Source organism: Cyanistes caeruleus, chromosome 20 (genome assembly GCF_971803275.1).
Source record: "Cyanistes caeruleus chromosome 20, bCyaCae1.hap1.1, whole genome shotgun sequence".
Taxonomy (NCBI): Eukaryota; Metazoa; Chordata; class Aves; order Passeriformes; family Paridae; genus Cyanistes; species Cyanistes caeruleus.
In genome coordinates this window covers 5,748,953-5,767,656 of record NC_141720.1, presented here as the reverse complement: position 1 = coordinate 5,767,656, position 18,704 = coordinate 5,748,953, and the positions used below count along the sequence as shown (strand labels likewise).

The 18,704-nt window shown below is 61.6% G+C and overlaps 1 protein-coding gene and 1 long non-coding RNA gene across 3 annotated transcripts; one reads left to right on the top strand and one right to left on the bottom strand.

Moving 5' to 3' along the window:
• Positions 1–1,137: 1,137 nt before the first annotated feature.
• On the bottom strand, positions 1,138–2,543 carry LOC147649705 (uncharacterized). The gene is made up of 2 exons (XR_015278184.1): positions 2,434–2,543; positions 1,138–1,377 (listed from the first exon to the last, which is right to left on the bottom strand). It is a non-coding gene; the product is annotated as an uncharacterized LOC147649705 (long non-coding RNA).
• Positions 1,377–17,767, top strand: FIBCD1 (fibrinogen C domain containing 1). Of its 2 annotated transcripts, none has more exons than XM_023938204.2 (7): positions 1,377–1,924; positions 7,713–8,189; positions 9,059–9,218; positions 9,903–10,039; positions 14,381–14,477; positions 14,648–14,827; positions 15,089–17,767. In XM_023938204.2, the coding sequence occupies exons 2-7, from the start codon at positions 7,716–7,718 to the stop codon at positions 15,346–15,348; spliced, it is 1,308 nt and encodes a 435-aa protein (XP_023793972.1). In that variant the 5' UTR covers positions 1,377–1,924; positions 7,713–7,715; the 3' UTR covers positions 15,349–17,767. The 2 variants fall into 2 exon arrangements, with proteins under 2 accessions (XP_023793972.1, XP_086714362.1); XM_086858236.1 differs by lacking the exon at positions 1,377–1,924 and adding an exon at positions 2,822–2,933.
• The last annotated feature ends 937 nt before the right edge of the window (positions 17,768–18,704 follow it).

The window sequence follows — 18,704 nt, the reverse complement described above, 5'->3', positions numbered from 1 at the left end:
TCTGTAGTGTCCTGTCCCCGCGGTGGCACAGAGCTGACCCGAGCCCAGCCTCTGCCCGACACCCCCACTGCAGCTCTACCCGCTGTCTTAGACCACAACGTAGAAGACAGTGTCTGAAATGTTTTAAAGAGACTCGGTTTAGAGCTTGGGTCTGATCCTGTGTTGCTTTCAGTCGTTTTCTTCCCCCAGGCCAAGCCGGGACCCCGGGGCAGTGCGGGTACAGCCGGCTTCGGGAGGGGGAACGCTGCCAGGAGCCGCAGCTCCCAGCAGGACCCGCAGCCTCCCGCCATCCTCACATCAAACCTCTCCCGTCTTTGCCCTCGGGCCACAGCCTGAGACATGAATCATCCTCTCCGATGCCTATCGACCCGGGCTGGGCTGCTGGCAGAACCCCTCCTCACCCCTGTCAGCCCCGGGAGGAGGGTCCGTGCCCATCGGTGCCCGGCCGCCACCGTGAGCCCAAGACAAGGTGCACCCTGAGCACCCAACCCCTCCCGACACAGCCTGTGGAGCTGGGGCTGTGGGGCCGTGGGTCTCAGCTGGCCATGGACGCCCCTACCCATTCCCCGGTCCCACAGCCGGACCCTGTGGCAGGTAACAGGAGGTGACACGGCTCAGCCTAGGGCAGTGATGAGCCAGGCCGGTGTCCCCGCTGGCCCCTGGCCCGGGCAGGGCTCACCTTGAGCGTCATTGAAGTTCCCAAAAACACGGACCCCTCTGCCAGGGAGGCAACCTCCATCCCACTCACCGCACAGCTTGAGGAGCCGCAACTGGAGCAGCGCTGGGAGCGGAGCGAGCCGGACCCTGCAGCTGCAGCCCCGCAGGATTCCTGTGTCAGGGTGCAGGGGGACACCCCTCACATGGCAGGGCTGCGAGGGGCCAGCCCTGCGGGCACAGCAGGCTCCCAGGCATCCCATCCTGCACCACCTCCACAATTCGGCTGTGGGTTATGTCAAGGTATGTTGGATTGCAAATTAACCATCAGCCCGCTGCGCGGTCCCGGCTCCATCTGCAGAAAATGAGTTGCTGGACTTGGAGAGTGTCCAGTTGTGCAGCTCGGCGTGCCTAACGCCCAGGGCTGACAAGCCACTGAATCACTCCTCCCCGCGCTGCCAGGCCACACGAAGCCAAGATGCATTTCTTTTTAATGATAAGTTTTTATTGTTTGGAGTTCAGCTTAAACAGCTTCCCCGGGGGGCAGCGCCTCCTGCTTCCAGCACGGGCGAGCGGAGCGGGGAGCTGAGCCCGGCTGGTGCCCGCGGGCACCCCGAGCACCAGCGGCACGAGCTGGAAAGGGAAGTCCTTGAAAACCGTCCATGGGGAAGGAGCTGGGCTGCCAGCCACGAGCATCGCTCGGTAAATCCACACAAAACATCTCTGCAGCCAAAGGCAGGATTTGCACCTGGCCGGGAGACAATGCACACACCCCACACACCCCACGCACCCACGGGCACCAATGGCTTGGAGCAAAGCCTGTGCTCCCCTCCCCGCCCCAGAGAGCTCCCTGGGAATATCTGCCGGTCCAGCACTCATCCAGCTCTTCCCAAAATAGGGTGTGTGCCCTGGAGAGAAGCTGCCTGGGCCCCTCGTCCCCCACACATCCAACCTGCAGCCCCTGTGCCACACCTGCCCCCACAGAGAGGCAGCCCCCACCCCAGGGAAGCCACACGGGAGCTGCTGGGAGGTCCCGACTGGGGCTGAGCTCCAGGGACAGAAACGCAGGGGGATTTGGAGAAACCACCTGCCCAGGGGACAGCCTCATGCTGCAGGACAAGGGGCTGCAGGGCTGCCCAGGAGGTTTCCCAGGGGATTCTCAGCCTGGAGAGAGAACTCAGCCTTCCCCTCAGCAGGATTGAAGCAGCGCTGAGCCATTGCTGCTCTCACTACGCTCCTCTGAACCTCTCAGCAACGCTCCTGCCCGCAGGTCAGACAAGTGGCAAATAAAAGATTTACGGGAGGTGCGGCAAAGCTATGGGAAGGAAAACCACATCCACACGGGAGCAGCGGCACATGAGGCCGGGAGGGAGCCCTGGCACGCAGGGCAGCACCACAGCTTTGGGCTGGGAACGCTGGGGTTGGGGCATCGCGGTGACCCTGAGGGGATGGGGACGGCTGCTGCCTCTCCCCGCCAGCTCCAGTTTCCCACAGTGCGCTGGGATTTGCTCCGAGAGGCTCCCAGCGCTTTGGCTACCCTTGGGCACAAAGGTTTGGGGGGGTGGCGATGCCAGTGCCACCCTCTCCGCTCCCCCGCCCAGCACCCTGCCCATCCCTGCCCACCGATGGGACTGAGCCCCACCAGCTTGGGGTGTTCCACGGGAGGATGTAGGGGCGTAGCTTTGGGAAAGGGCTGAGCGGGTTCCGGGGGCATCCCCCGCTCTCCCCCCCGCTCCCCTGTAGCACCCCCGATCCCGCTGGCACCAGCCCCCGCCTTACCTGCTGCCGCTCCTCCAGCTGTGCTGCCACATCTGGGCAGCTGCGGACCCCGGGACTGGAGAGGGGGGTTCGGCTCCGGGTCCGGAATGACTGGGGCGGCCGGGGAGCGGCGGGCGGTGCTGGGGGGGGCGGGGAGATCCCCCAGGGCATCACCGGGCGGGGTGCCCGGAGCGGGGCCGGGGGAGCCCCGGGGGGGATCGGGGCGGGCGGGGAGGGAAGATCCACCCCCGTGTCCGTGCCCGTGTCCTCCCTCCCTCCTCTTCCTCCCTCCCTCCTCCTCCTCCTCCTCCACCGCCGCCGCCGCCGCCCGTCCTCCGTCGCGGCCAGCCGGGCAGCGCGGGCGGGCCGGGGGCTGCGCCGCCGGGGAGGAGGTTTGGGGGGGCTTGGGGGGGTCCGGGCACTTACTTGGGCTGGAAGTTGGCTGCGCGATGGGGAACGAGCGTTGGAAAACCGTGGGAGGAGCCTCGCAACTTGAGGATGGGCAGCAGGAGAAATCACAGGTACGGGGCGGGGGGCGGCGGGGGGCACGGGGGTGTCAGCCAGCCCGGGGGTCCCAGCGACCACCCAGTGTCCCCAGAAAGCTTTTCTCCCGGCGCAGCCCAGCGTGACGAGCCGCCTCCCAGTGCTCCCAGTGCGAAGCCCCCCGGGCTGCACCTCCTCAGCCCCCTCCCAAATCCATGTGTTATTGACCTGCAGCCAGGGCTCCCACCCCGCCCCGGGGCTGCCCCGGCCGGCCGGCGATGCTCCGGGGCTGCCACACGCCTCTGCCGAACCGCTACACGCTCTAAACTGCTTAAATAACCCTTCGGAAGGGATTTGGCATCTCAGCTCCGCGCTGCTGCCCGAGCCATCCCTCCCGCTTCGGCCCGCTCCTCACCCCCCGAGCCCCGCTGGGTTTTGGGGGCAGGCCGGCGCTGCGGCGGGGGGCGGTGGAGCGGTGACAGAGCCTGCGGGGACACGCGGGGGATCCGGCACGTGCCGGAGCCTGTTTGCACATCCCGCTGCACGTGTGCCAGCTCCGCCAGCCACAGAGCACGGCCGAGCAGGTGGAGAGCCCGAGAGGACCAGGATGGTTCGGCTTTGGAAGGGACATTAAAGATTATCCAGTTCCAACCCCGCTGCCACGGGCACGGGCACCTTCCACTAGACCGGGTTGCTCAAATCCCCATCCAGCCCGGCCCTGGACGCTTCTAGGGATAGGCACAGGCATGGATGGATGTGCGCTGAGTGCAGGCAGGGTGGGAAGGAGTGCGGAGTATGGGCAAACGTGTCTGGGAAAAGCTGGAGGACAGCGAATCTCCAGCGAGCCTGTGAGTGAAGGGAAAGAGCCAAGAGCTGGCAGTGCTGCCCTTCCTCGGCACCCAGGAGCTGGGCAAGGGTGAGGGGAGCAGCCGTGAGACACGCTCGACCCCAGCTCCGTCACTTCCCTGTCCCCTGACACCCCCAGCAAGGCAAGAGAGGGGCTCCTGCCTGACTTCTCCCTTGTGCTCAGCCTTCCCCGCGCCCCCCTCTCCCCGTCAGCCCCTCCGTGCCGAGCAGCTTCTGACCCCACTGGAGAGGGGCTGCGCACCCCGGGAGAGCCCTAAACCCTCCGAGAGAGAAAGCAGCCTGTCCTCCCCTCCCTGGCAGAGCTCCCTCGCTGTGCTCAGCCCCTGCACGCAGGGATTTGAGCAGCGCCATCCGTCTGGAGTTGCCATCCCCCGGGTTTGTGGCCCCGTGGCCCCGAGGGCGAGCGGGGCAGCGCGGATCGAGCCCCACCACAGAACCCAGCGCGGGGCTGGATGGTTCACGGTGGCTTTCAAAGGATGCGCAGAGTTTGCCGTGCAGCCGGTGCTGCTATCCCAGCTCCCGCAAGCTCCAGTGGAATCCCATCCCAGCCCTCCTGCGTGCTCAGCCACAGAGCCGGCTCTGCTCGCCATCCCTCCCCTCCTCTCTCCTCTCCTGCTCCCGATCCGCAGAGCGTGGCGTGCCGGGGGAGCGGTGCCAGGCGGGCTCTGGGGGTCGGAGGAGAGCAGGAAAACGGGAGCGGGGCTCAGTTCACCTGCTCGGTGCCCGCGGGGGGCGGCTGGGACACAGACCCGGCCAGGGGACGGGGGCTGCAGCCCGGAGCCAGGCGGGATGGGCAGGGATGGGAGAGGGACGGGGCAGTGGAGCAGAGCAAGGATGCAAACTGAGCTCCTCAGGCAGCTCGGAAGGAGCGATGGGTTCGGAGTGCGGGACTGACCCTCGCTGTACTGGGGCGCCTGCAGCGCTGGGTGGACCCCGGCAGGAAGGTGGGGGTACCTGGACTAAAGTTTGGACCAGCAGCTGAGCCTGGTGTAAACCACAATGTCCACTTGCCTCGGAAGCTGAGCACGGGTTTGGTTCGTTCCTGGCTGAGGGCACAGCCCAGGGGCAGGGCAGCCACTGCCGGACCGCTGCCTGCCATCCCACAGCAGCGCTTGTCTGGTGAGCTGGAGAGGAGCAGGGATTTTGGCAGGAGCAAAGGGGACCTCCTCATCTTAGAGCATCTCCCAGGGCAGAGCTCAGCCTCTCCTGGCACCACTCTCCATTCCATGCTCTCCAGGGACCAGCCACCTCTGGGTGCCCTGAGGACAAGGCAGCTCGTGTCCTTCCCTTCCTGCAGGCTGCACGTGCTGGAGCTGCTTGTCCCCATCCCCAGCACAGCCAGTCTGGCTGGCTGAGTGGGCTGGGGGCTGCTTTGAGGGGCCTAATGGAGTCCAGAGCTGCTCCTGAAGTGAGTCTGGGTCACCAAGGACCTGGTCCCCATGGGTGACCAAACATAGATCTACTGCCTGTGCCAGTGCAGGGCATGGAGAGCCCAACTCAGCTTTGTACCAAGGACACAGCCATCCCTTAGATACTGCCTGGGGCTCCCTCCCAGGCTCCAGAGCAGTTTTGCAAGTGAAGATCTGCTCAGCCCAAGCACCGCTCAGTCTCACAGCTTCTGCTCTCCTTAGGAAGGAGTGATTTGAAGACACTGGGACCTTCAGCCCAATGGATGTCCTCAGGGGAACATCAATAACCAGAGCATGGGGATGTTCTACAGCTGTCCAAAAGTCTTGGCAAGAATTCCAGGAGCTTGAGGTCATGGAACAGACAGGAGGAACCCTAGGGGTGATGAGAGCTGTGGTCGTGGTGAGACAGGAGCGTGTGGCAGGGGATGTCTGCAGGGTCCCAAGCCAGCAGCTGGGCATGTTGCTGCAGTGTTGCTTTCCTGGAGGGGTTTCGGGGACCCCCACCCCAGTTGGGAGTGCTGTTGGTGCCACTGGCTGAGTTTCCCTCCCCTCCCCACTGCAGGTTGCCAGGTAACACAACCTGCCAGCAAAATGCCAAGGGACTCATGAAGCTGCTGCCACTCAGGATCTCACAGTCGCAAGCAGAGGGGAACATTTTGGAAGGGAATTGGTCCCCAAATCCTGTTGCCAGTGGGAGGACAGTGATTCTGGGGCTTGAAGGCTGGTAAACAGCTGGCTACAGCTCCCGGTGTGGCGGTACAGCCAGGCAGAGCTGTGAGATTTTGGTGTGCTACAGCCCAGTTGGGATTTGTGTGGCCATGGGAAGCGGAGCATTATCCATTCATGGCTCTCTTCTGGGAGCTCTTACTGCTCAGAGGGGACCCTCAGCCTTTGCAGCTCCTCCATGTGCCCCTCGAGCTGGCCATGTCAGCATCGTGGGGAGCAGCAGCAGCAAGATGGGAGGGCACAAAGTCCTGGAGATGAGGGTGCTGTCACAGCCAGGACAACCACAGGGACACAGGGTCTCTGCTCACCTTGTAGATCCCAAACCACCTTTGGCCAGCAGCACCCCTCCTGTCACTTCTGTGCTTGCAGGGTGCTGGGGGGCCCAGCTGAGCCCAGGTCCTGGGTATCCACATAAGGATCTGAGCAATGGGCATCTCACACCATCCTGCCACCATCCTGCTGCTCCTGGGTGTCCCCTGTGCCCCCAAGCCAGGGCTCTGTGTCTACACACACCAGGCAAACTCCTCAACCCCCTGCTTGGCCAGGGTTTCCCTTACTGCCTTTGATACCTCCTTTTAACCTGCGCTCAGGGGCTGAGCCTGGGGCTGTCTCCTCACAGAGGTCCCTGCAGGTGGCTTCCCATTCAGTCCAGTGCTGTTTGCATCTGCAGCCTCACTCCGTGGAGAGGGGGAGAATCCCAGAGCACACCCTGGGGCTGGTGGGGCATCCTTGGTCCCCCAGGCAGCCCCACTGCAGCTGGGGTCACCTTAATGCAAATGGTTGCGTGAGTGGGAATGAAATGAAGGGTGCTTGAAGGAAGGTGTCACTCCAGATAGATGTGCACGGGAGGGGACAGGGCCTGGGAAATCTTTGCAGATGCAGCAATTTTCCCCTCGTTTCTGGGGAAAGTAGTCTTTGTCTCTCTGAATCTGCAGTTTGCTGCCAGCCCCGCAATTCCTTGTGACAGCCGCGGCCAGGGTCAGGGGAAAATCACAGCCTCTGTCCTGCAGGTGCAGCGGGAGGGGAGGTGGAGGGGGACTGGCAGCTGATGGGATCGGGTGGCAGCTCACTCGCTCCACACTGACTGTGCTGGCACTTCGGGCTTTGCAGGGAATAAAGCTCTTGGTGGGCATGGAGCAGGTGCCACGGGCTGAGCCAGTGGGTCTGAACAGCAGCAGAGCTGCCAGAGGGGCTGGAGGGGTCACAGACCTTTCCCACAGTAACTCTCCCTTGCTGGGAAGCTCTGGGACTGATCCAAAGGCTTTGGGTGCAGCTCTGTCCCCTCCATCGAGAAACGAGGTGACAAGGGGGATGGAGATACGTTGCCTGCCATGCCCTGTGCAGAGCAGGTCCCCACGATCCTCAGGGGAACGTGACCCCAGCACTAACCCACAGCTACTCCAATTGCTCTCCCTGTGGTCCCTGCTGTGAGGGACACGAGGTGCTTTCCCTTTTTCTCCCCACAGGAGAAGGGGAGCCCCACACACATCTCCTGGGGAGCCAGGGCTGCTCCAGCCAAGGATCACGCTGTAAATAAAACATGCCAGCGGGAGCTGGCGGCTGCCGTGCCTTCGCTCTCGTTATTATTTCATAGCCCGCTCCCAGGCGGGTTTAGCTGCTCTGCTCACTCTGCGTTTGCCCGTGGCCTCCCAGCCCCTGCAGAGCCACAGGGCTCCCTGGGGTCCCCACCCTCCCTCCTCTGCCACCCAATGTCACTGCCAGGCCCCCAAAGCCCGTGCGGCTTTGAGCCTACCTGTGGGGTGTCTGGGGCTGTCCAGAGGGATGCTGATGGTGTGTCTGTGTCTCTGCCTACAGAGGATGAGCTGTGGGTACATCCTGTGTACCGTCCTGCTCTCGGTGGCCGTCCTCCTGGCAGTGACGGTCACGGGGGCCATCCTCTTCATGAACCACTACCACACGCCCGTCACCGAGTCGCCCCCCGTCATCAGCACCAACCCCGAGGAGGCCAATGCCCTGGTGACCATCGAGAAAGCCGACAGCTCCCGCATCAACATCTTCATCGACCCCAACTGCCCCAGCGCTGCCGGCACCCTGGGGCGCATGGAGGGGCTGCAGACCTCCCTGCTGCGCGCCGTCACCGACCACGACGCCGAGGCCAAGGCCACCAAGAGCCAGCAGAAGGCCCTGCTGGTCACAGTGGCGGACGAGGTGGCCAAGCTGCTGACCCACGCTGTGCAGCTGCGTGCCGACTGCGACGGCCTCAAGAAGGGGCACAGCGCCATGGGGCAGGAGCTCAGCGCCCTGCAGGGAGAGCAGGGCAGGCTGATCCAGGTGAGCTGGGGCTGGCAGTGCCAGGCAGGGCTCCCTGGGGATGGAACTCCCTGTCCCTGTCCCTGGGGGCATGGCTGCTTGCCAGGAGAAGGAGCTGGGGTTGAAGGCAAGTGTTTGGGAATTGGAAGCTGGGAAGCGTCTCCCTGCCAAACTGCCCCAGTGCCAGTAAGCCAGGTGTGCAGCCTCCCACACTGTGGGTGTCCCAGCTCCAGATCCAGTTTGGGAGCTCCAGTCAGAGCCAAACACAACACACAGAACCTTCTCAAGGGCAGTTCTTGCAGCATTCAGCCCCCCCTCTTTGCAGTCCCCAAATTTCCCAGCCAATGAGCTGTGTTGAAATGCTTACCTGAGTATTCCAGGGATGTGCCAGGTGTTGTAGCAAGATCCAGGGTATGGCTGGGTGCTCCATGCCTGACCCTCCTGGTACTCAACTCCTTCTGCCCAGAGCTGCTTGTTTCTTGCTGCTTCCCTTCAGTCCCCATCCTGCTGCTCTGCCACGGCCACGCCGTGTCACTGTCCCAGCCTGGGTCACCTCGGGGGACGATGAAGAGCTGGCGGCTGCCTCAGGACACGGCTATTCCTGCCTCCTCCGTCATCCTGTCCTTTGCCCAGAGATGCTCTTTATCCCGTGGGGTGGCAGCACCAGTGCACCCAGGTTTGGGGAATTCTCCTCCCTGCTGGCAATTATCTAGGCCTCAACCCATGCCAAAAAGCAGCAGAGGTATTTTATGGGATCTGCTGAGGATTTATGTCCCCACCAGCCCACAGCCCGGCACTGCGGAGCAGTGGGAGCAGGCAGAATGGCCAAGGGGCTGGGATGGGGAAGGGATTTAACCATTTAACCACAATTCCGTGTCCCCTGCCCGCAGCTGCTCTCGGAGAGCCAGACCAACATGGCTCGGCTGGTGAGCTCTGTCAGTGATGTCCTGGACACGCTGCAGAAGGAGCGCGGCGGGGCCCGGCCCCGGCTCAAGGCTGACCTGCAGCGCGCACCGGCCAGGGGAGCGCGGCCCCGGGGCTGCTCCAACGGTGAGCCTGCACCCCTGTCAGCCCCTGGGGAGAGGGGTGTGCCTGGGAATCCCATGGGAGGGAGAAAACAGCCCAGGATGGAGCAAACGCTTGATTTAATACAATGCAGGGGCTGGCAAAGAGATGGCGAAGGAGGGAGATGGGAAGGTGTGTCCTGGAAAGGGATGTTCTCACCCTGCAGCTCCCAGTTGTCCACAAACCAGCCCCAAATCCCCTTCACACCCCTGCAAACCCATGTGGTCCCCACGGAGCATAGCAGGGACACAGGGAGAGCACTGACATCCATCGGGTGTGGAGGGTGGCCCTGCACATAAACAACATGAACAGTCCCATTCCTGAGCTCAGGGCTGAGATGAAGCTGAGTCTGTCCTGGAGCTGGGAGCACATGCCCACACCCTCCCTGGGCATTGGCTCTCCCATGTCCCCAGCTGGCTCCCAGCTTGCCCAGGGACATGGGGTCGGTCCCTACCAGCTGCTGGGGACTCCCCATGGTGGTGGCACCCCCTTGGCACTGCTCACCCTGAGCTTCGGTGGAGAAGGGAGGGAAAGAGCAAAGCAGCCCCAAGCTGGCAGCTAGAGCTGGAAGCAAGGTTGGGAGCATGGAAGAAATGGCAAGACATTAAATTAGATGATGAATTAACCAGCTTTCCCCTCATCCCACCCCATCCCAATGCCACACTCCAGGCTCCCGGCCCCGAGACTGCTTTGACATCTATGCAAGTGGACAGCAAGAGGATGGGATTTACTCCATCTTCCCCACACACTACCCTGATGGCTTCCAGGTCTACTGTGACATGACGACGGACGGGGGCGGCTGGACGGTGAGCTGCCACCATGCTGGGGACAACGGCTGATGCCACCACCGGCCACGGGCTGGCCCTGTGCCGGGGTGCTGGGGGTGGGAGATGTCACTTTTGACACTTGGATGTGTCATCAGGAAGGGCAATAAATGTCAAGGGGTCCTGTCTGAGCACCCAGAGCTTCCCAGTGGTGCCAGCCAGAACCCTGAGCTGGAGCCCAGTGCGTGCCCTGGACTGGGGAGCTTGGCTGGAGCTGGAGGGGGGTTTCAGGCAGGGAACTGGATGCCACCACTGGAATTTGTCCTTCTCAGCAGTGCTGGGGTATGGCTGGGGCACAGCCTGGATGTGGCTGTGCCATGGGGCATGTGGCTTTGCCTCGTGCTCCCACTGAGCCGGTGCTGGGGCTCAGGGCGGACCCCAGACCCAGCATGTTTGGCCTTATCTGAGGCCAGGGTGCCTGGGGCGCCTGGGATGCTGTGCTGATTCACTCCCTGTCCGATTCACTTTGCCACGGCAGCTGCGACGGCCCCGTAATCACAGTAATGGGGGCAGGGAGCAGGGGGACGGGGGGACACGGCTCTGCCAGCCCCCAGCCCAGAGCCCCCCACTGCCCCACGGACCCTCAGGTGCGAGCAGCTCCCCCTGCCCTGGAGGGCATCACTTGTGGTGCCAGTAGGACAGGGAAGGGGTCTCACCAGGAGGGGTGGGCAGGCAGCCTTTGCCCTGAGAACACCCTGGGTGAGCCGAGTTGGCCAGAACCCCTCCAGCTGGGCGCTCTAGGAAACAAATCCCCACGATCTGATTCCCCTAAGCAGCTTTGAGCAGGGCCAGGAGGGAGCTTAGCCCCCCTGCCCTCAGGGGCTGATGAGCCTTCAACCTCCGAGAGCCCACCCTGGGCCGCAGGAAACTGCGGTGTCCGGGTGGTACCAGCAGCTCCAGTGGGGAAACTGAGGCACAGCACGGCCCGGGGACCTCAGCTCTTGGGGAGAGGGGAGAGGGGACCCTTCTGTCTCCTCAGAGTGTGGAGGGTCCTTGCAAACCCCGTGGACAGTTTGCACAGCCTCCACCAGCCCCAGCCAAGCCTGAAGAGCAGCCCAAGGTGATTAGCGAGACACTCAGAGGCTTATTCAAAGCTGCTGCAGCCGGGAGGGCTCGGGCTGGGCTGGGGAGGGGGCACAGCGAGTGATTCTAAGCCCGGCAGCACCGGAGGATCTGGGAGAGGAGTGGCACAGACACCTCAGCTCTGCTCTGCCTTGATGGGGCGAGGAGCCAAACCAGGTGCTGGATCCCAGCAGTCCAGAGACAGCCAGAGCTGGCTGGAGGGTGCAACCCCAGCCTTCCCTTCCCTTCCCTTCCCTTCCCTTCCCTTCCCTTCCCTTCCCTTCCCTTCCCTTCCCTTCCCTTCCCTTCCCTTCCCTTCCCTTCCCTTCCCTTCCCTTCCCTTCCCTTCCCTTCCCTTCCCTTCCCTTCCCTTCCCTTCCCTTCCCTTCCCTTCCCTTCCCTTCCCTTCCCTTCCCTTCCCTTCCCTTCCCTTCCCTGGCACTTTATTAAAGTAACAATGTGATGATGGAGCTCAAGGGAGGCTCAGCATCCCAGGAGGGCTCACAAAGTTGCCTTTTCCTGTGATGTGGTGTTCTGAATGTCTCTGCAAGTGCCCCATGCTCCTCACAGTGCCCCTGAGCCTCCATTGCTCCTCGACTGGGGCAAAATCCGCTGGGATCAGCAGCTCAGTTCCATGGGCAGCAGTGCTCTGTGTGCCTCAGCTCCATCTCCACGGACAGCAGTTATTGGGAAATGGTGGGAAAGCCAAAGAATGCAGGAGAAAAGCCTGTGCTAGCAGGATGAGAGCCGTGGTTACATTGACAGCTTCCAGCTCCAGGGGTACCTGCCGTGCTGGGACACTGCTGGGGACAGTTTCACCAGCTGGAGGGGTCCTGGGGAGGGATGGGGCTGAGCAGACACTGGTGCATTGACACTGGGCTGGGGTAAAGCACAGGGGGTGAGAGGAGCCTGGAGAAACACGTGCTGTTCCCAAAGGATGTGTTTTATGTGTCAGCACAAATGGGGACAATTCTGCCGGCAGGGCGAGGCAGGAGCAGCTCCTGGGATGGGCAGCGCTGCCTGCTGTGGTGTTCACAGGCTGCCCCACGGGATGGGCATTTCCTGGGGACTGCCTCTGCTCTGCTCTGAGTTTTCTCCCGTCTCCCTGCTGTGACAGGGCTCAGAGGACACCCTGGGGACAGGGCTGTGGGGTCTGTGCCATGGCTGCCAAAACTGGACCAGGAGCTGGAGCACTGTGGTGGTGGAGAAGTGATGGCTGAGCATGTCCCCAGACCGGGGAGTTTCAAGGCCACCAGGAGTTTGGTGGAGCTGAGGGAGATGAAGATGCCACTGCTATGGCAGGCACAGCTTGCTGCTCCCATTTTTCTCAGCTTTTAACCCATTTTTCTGTGTTTGTGGCTTTGCAGAAGCCTGTCCCTGCCCCACAAGGGCAACTGGGGGAGGCAGAGAATGAGGGAGATAAATATTTCAGCCTTGCCTTTAAAGAAGGGAGGGAAATCCTTTTTGCTTAAGAGGCATATTTGATGAGGAGGAAAAGAGCAGCGAGGCAGGGCTGGGAGCACTGCAGGTCACTGCTGCACCCCTGCATTCCCAGCATTTGCAGAGGGTGATCAGGAGGCTCCCACAGCCCTGCCTGCACGTGGTGGGTGCACAGAAGAGGCACAGAAAGGCCTGTGCATGAGAGATGATGAGGATGGAGCAGGAGACTCGGGAGGCAGCACTCACCAACCTGGTTTCAAGCCCCCCTGGAGCTGAGCCTGGTGGGCAGTGGGGCACTGAAGGTTTCTCCTGGGGTGATTCCTGAGCCGTGCCAAGGCTCAGGAGGTGGAGCCCTGTCCCACATGCTTCCCTGGGCACCACTCAGGCAATTGGCCTATTTACAGCTGTGGCTCAAAGCCGATTAAGAGGGAGCGCTGGTGCTGCATCCGCCGCCTTCCCCACGCGCCAGCCACGGAGCCGATGTTGGCCGGGGAAAATCAGCTTCAGGCCCCTGTCCAGCCACACTGTCCCCCTTTCCCAGCAAGCCTGAAGAAAGCCCCTTTAAATGGGCTTAACCACAGCTTCTCAAGTGCTCAACGTGGGGATAAAAATTAAGGCTCTAATTCTAGAAGGTAAGTACAGCAGGATCAGAGTGTGCCGGAGCCTCGGCCAGCACACACAGCCCCAGAAATGCCTGTCTGGGGAAGGGCAAAGAGAGAGGTTCACAAGGTGGTTCTGCTTCACATGCCAGCATGAAACTCTGTGCAGGAAAGCAGAAAGAGCCAGGGGGAGCAAAGCATGGTGGCTTCCCAGCTGACTTCAGGGCTCATCCACATTCCCCAGTCCTGGGATGCTGGAAGCTCAGCTCAGCAACACAGCCCAGCTCTGAAGATGGGGTCCTCTGGCCCCTGGGCTGCCAGAGCCTGGGAGGGTTCTGCCTAAATCACTGAGTGCCCCAGCTGTCCCCACCATGGCCCTGGGAGCACGGAGCTCGGCGGGAGTGGGGCAGGCCTGCTCAGCCAACTTTAATGCAATTAATGCAGGGCTGGAGGCTTAATTAAGTTCAAATGGTCGGGCATGAAGCAGCATTTTCTGGATCACTGTCAATAAATCAAACCCAAAACTATGGATAAAAGGGGATGAAACACACAGGGCACACACACCAATGAGCAGATGGGAGAGGAAAAGGGAAAGGCTCCGAGCAGGAAAGCTGCATTGAGCCCTGGGATCTGGCTGGGATCTGGGGGCTCTGCAGGACTCAGGGCAGTCAGTGCCTCACAGATTATTTCTCTGGGAGACTAATGAGGTGGTCACAGAGTCGATGAATTATGATGGGGTGCCTGCCCAGGAGAGCAGGGAGATCCAGGGTGAAGAAATCTGTCTCTGGGTTTTTACACAGCTGTGAGCACCCAGTGTTGGCAGGAGAGCTGAGTGAGGCTCACGCCGTCCGTGTCTCTGCTCCCATGGGCACCACACCCCGGCTGTTTGGGTGTCCACAGCTCCAGAGATCCCCCACCACTTCCCAAGGAGCTTCAGCTTTCCTGAGCTCTGCTCACGTTTCCAGACGGAGGATCCTGTGAAGGGTTTTACCTGAAGCGGCTCACCCACCCCTAGGAGCCGGCAGACAATGATCCAGCGTTTCCCCGGTGACCTCTCCCCAGCATCCCTGGCTCATCACTAAGCCCACAGGGTTTAATTTGCGCTGGTGTCTAATTAGGCGGTGGTGGGGAGAGGTGGGCAGCACACTGGGGAGCAGAGGGGCTGCCTGGGGCATGCAGGCTGGGAGCAGCCCCACGGCTGATGCTCTCTGTGTCTCCCCAGGTGTTTCAGCGGCGGGAGGATGGCTCCGTGAACTTTTTCCGTGGCTGGGAAGCCTACCGGGATGGCTTTGGGAAGCTGACAGGAGAGCACTGGCTAGGTGTGTGGGGCTGGCAGTGCTCCATCCTGGGGAGGCCTGGGGTTTCCTTTGCAATGGAGGGGACACTGAGACCCCCCTGGACAGCGCTGATGTCCTGGGAGTGATGGTCTGAGCAGGCAGGGAGGGGCTGGACCCCTGGCCTCTCCATCCGCACACTTTCCCTCTGCCAGGGCTGAAGAGGATCCACCTGCTGACGGTGCAGGGCAGCTACGAGCTCCGCATCGACCTGGAGGACTTTGACAACGGCACCGCCTTCGCCCACTACGGCAGCTTCGGGGTGGGGCTCTTCTCTGTCGACCCCGAGGAGGACGGGTACCCCATCACCATCGCTGACTACTCAGGGACAGCAGGTAGGGCAGCAGGATGGGGGGACACACATGGGCCCATGGGGAGCCCACAGCCACCAAACCCCTTTGCTGGGGTGTTCCAGTGTCCTCTGGCACCGGCTGCATCCCTGCGACCTCGGGGAGCTGGAGGTGGGCTGAGGTTGGGCCTCTGCTGGAGGAGCCCCATTGTAGGAGCCGCACCGGGGTGCCCAGGGGAGCCCCACGGGGCAGGGACCCGGCCCAAGGGCAGGAAGAGCCCATCAGGACTCCTTTCCCTTGGGACAGGTGACTCCTTCCTGAAGCACAACGGGATGAAGTTCACCACCAAGGACCTGGACAACGACCACTCGGAGAACAACTGCGCCGCTTTCTACCACGGCGCCTGGTGGTACCGCAACTGCCACACCTCCAACCTCAACGGGCAGTACCTCAAGGGCCACCACAGCTCCTACGCCGACGGCATCGAGTGGTCCTCCTGGACCGGCTGGCAGTATTCCCTCAAGTTCACCGAGATGAAGATCCGGCCCGTCCGGGAGGAGAATTAGCTGATGGCATGAGCCCCTCCCTGCCACCGTGCCCAGCCCCCTGCCCTTCCCCACCACCCTGCAGACCCATTCCCTCAGCTGCCATCCTCTCCATCCTCTCTGAGGGCTTGCCCACCTCTGAGGGGCCCCTGGGGAGCAGCTGTCACCAGTGACAGTGACTTTGGCTCCTGGGCACCCACAAACATTGCCAGACCTTTGCTTCCCGCTGCTGTGGCTCCCCTGCAGCCAGAAGAGGTGTCCTGGCCAGAGTGTGACCCATGGCCTGTGCTCGTGAGAGGATGCAGGTATTTGGGCAGAGGTGCCCAGCAGGGACACACAAGGGAGGAAAGGGGCTGCCTGGAGGGAAGGAAGGAGGGAGGGATGGAGGGAAGGATGCAGCAGTCAAGGCAGGCTGAGCACTTCTGGTCACCTCTGCTCTGGGCACTGACACCTGGCAGTGGGCTTGCCAAGCTGGCAAGGGACTGGGGACACTTGTCATGGGGAACCCCAGGCCCCCCAAACCCCCAGGACTGGGATGAGGCTGCGGCTCCACAGCTCCAGCTCCCCCCATGGTGCTACTGGTGATGGGGAGGGCTCAGCTGGGTCAGCTGTGACCATGCCAGCAATTCCTTCTCTGGACTGCAGAACGCTCTCTTCTGCCCCTGTGAGAGCAACGCAGCTGGGGAAGGATGACCACCAGCTCTTTAGTTCCTGTTGTCCCTATCCTGACCCCTGGAGTCTCCCAGCAAGTCAGGACACCCCAAAGTCAGCCAGAACACAACAACAGTGTGCTGCAAGGACACACACCCAGAACTGAGCACAGCATGGAGCTGTTTTGGCGGTGCTGGGGAAACGGGGAGCACAAGGAAGAGGAGGAGGTGAGGAAGGCTCACTTCCCAGCACAGCTCTTCCTGCATTTCACAGCCCCTCCCTCCCAACCAGACCTGCTCAGATTCACATCGGATTTTGACCATCCAAAAGCTGTGACCTTCCCCCAAACCCTTTGGGCAGCTCAGCCACATCTCCCAGTGAGCCCTCTCCGCTCACTCTTGGCCTGGGCACCCGCTTTCATTTTCATCCTGCCCGAGCTGCAGCATTGGCTCGGCACCTGCAGATATCCAAAGCCTTTCATTTCCTCAAATCCCGTTAAGGTTTTGCAAAAAAGAAGCCCTGAGTGGGGCTTAGCATCTGCAGGGCCCTGATAACCGGGCAGCAGCAGCAGCCAGCCCAAGCAGGAGCTGCCATGGGGTGTGGGACTGATGTCTCCTGCTGGCTCCCTGGAAGGACTCACACGGGGGATTTTGTCCAAAAAAAAAAGAGAACCAAATGTGAGCAGACTCTGGACCAGGAGGGGAAGGGACAGACAGAACCCTGCCACTCTTTACATCATTTTCTGCCTGTGCTACAGCAGAGCCCTGGCCCCAAGAAACACCATCAGACATACAGATGGACTGAGGAGGGGAGGAAAACTCCCACTGTCTCCATTTCCAGGGGAGCTTAAAGCACAAGGAGATCAAAGGCTCAGCTTCCCAACTGCGCCAGGTTTGTACTTCCCTCTGTGATTCTTTTTATGAAGCCTTCCCCACCTCGGATCTTGTGCTGGACAAGCCCTCACACCTACTGGGTGAGTCCCTGTCTGTCTGCCCTGACAGAGAAATGGACAAAAGATGCACTGGGATCACCACAGCTTTTTACTCTGCCAGAGAGATTCTTCAGAGCCCTCAGGTGGGGATGAGCTCTGAGAAGGGCACTCAGCTCTGTGCACTCCATCCATGCCCAGAGCAGCTGGCCAGGCTGGCTCTCTGGAACGATGGGACCTGGGGGAACTCAGCAGTGGCATTTCTCAGCACAGCTTCCAAGGAGCTTCCTGTATTCCACTGGACCTTTCTGGAAAGGGTCCTGCCTGCACCCATCGTTACTTTTCAATCAGTTATTTTGGTGGATTAGCTGTAGCTGGGTTTTCTGATGCTTTGGGCAGGAATGCACATGGAACCACGTGTTGGGTGGGAAGGCTCATCCCCCCAGACCCCTCCACTGGCGTTGTGCCATGCTGGGGTGGGAACGTTGTGTGTTGGTTTGTCGGTAGCACACCCCAGTGTAACTGCCTGTGTCACCCAGGACCCCCCAGAGACTTTGTTTTGACTTGCACGAGAGGTATTTAATCCATGCCAAGATGCAGGATTTCCCAGGATTATTCCCAAGAGCTCATGCATTGCTCCACGGCCACGGATTAGGTTAAACCCACCCGTGGTGACACCTCCCTGGAAAGGGGTGGGCAGGGGTGACCAGGGGTCTGGGGTGTGGCCATGAACCTTCCCAGAGAAGCCCTGGGCCAGGCCATGGTGTGTAGCAGTGCTGTGAAGTCTAGGTCGTGTGTGAGTGTGTCCAATGCTGTACATGTGGACTTTCTAAACTCCTTAATAAAAGGATCTCATCGTTACCCACCGTGTGACAGCCGTGCTGCAGCGTGGGGACATGGCTGGGGGACCTGCTCTGGTGACAGCAAAGGGAGTGGCACTGAATCACTGCAGCTCCAGTGCTGGGGGATGGTGCTGGTGCTCCTTCCCTGTGCCAGGGCTCGTGGCACGGCATCCTTGGGAACTTGCCCACCGCACTGAAACCGCTCTGCAACACAAGAGCTGGGGAGACCCAGGGGGCTGGGGGGGCTTCCCAGGGCTCCAGCCCAAACCAGTCCCTGCAGGGCCTTGGGGTGGCCCTGGGGCTGGGATGGGGAGGGTGGCAGGTGTCTGTGCCAAGGGGTCCTGCTCCGATGGACAGAGCACCGAGCGATGCCCCCAGCCCCTCTCTGCTGCCCACTTCACATTCCACTGCCACGGCCCGGGACAGACCTGGAGGGGACAGCAGGGTGCCTTTGGGGACCAAGTTCCAGCACTGGTGGCTGCATGTGTTGACCAGGGAGGGTGGGAGCACTTGGGTATGTCCATGTGGGGCCAGGCCCAGGCAGGTTTGGGGGTGCAGGGGTCTCCAGTTTGGGTTTGGAGTCTCCAGTGGTGCCTGTACACACAAATCTGTGTGTGGGACCCCCAAGGGCACAGCAGGCAGATGAAGGGGACACACCTGGGTCCCCAGATGAGACCCTCCATCCCAGCAGCCTCCCTGACGACTGCCAGGGACACAAGGCCGGCTCCCAGCTGCTCCTCCAAATGAGGCAGCTAATGAAGGCGGTGCGTTAATGAGTGGTGTTGCTGTGTTCCCACTGTGGCAGCTCCACCAACCCCGGTCCCCTCCATCCCCCTCAGCTCCCTCCCCGAGGATCCCACCCTCTTCTCTCTGTGGCCACACGTCCAAGGGCTGACATGGCAATCAGCGCTTGTGGCTATTTAATGGCCCAGGGCGGGCTGCCCGCTCATCCCGAC

What these genes read in the sequence shown, in the direction of transcription:
- FIBCD1 (XM_086858236.1), top strand. Translation starts at nt 2,862, where the DNA reads ATGGGGAACGAGCGTTGGAAAACCGTGGGAGGAGCCTCGCAACTTGAG. An exon ending in GGCAGCAGGAGAAATCACAG is followed by an intron (nt 2,934 to 7,712) that starts GTACGGGGCGGG and finishes CTCTGCCTACAG; the next exon opens with AGGATGAGCTGTGGGTACAT. An exon ending in CGGACGGGGGCGGCTGGACG is followed by an intron (nt 10,040 to 14,380) that starts GTGAGCTGCCAC and finishes GTGTCTCCCCAG; the next exon opens with GTGTTTCAGCGGCGGGAGGA.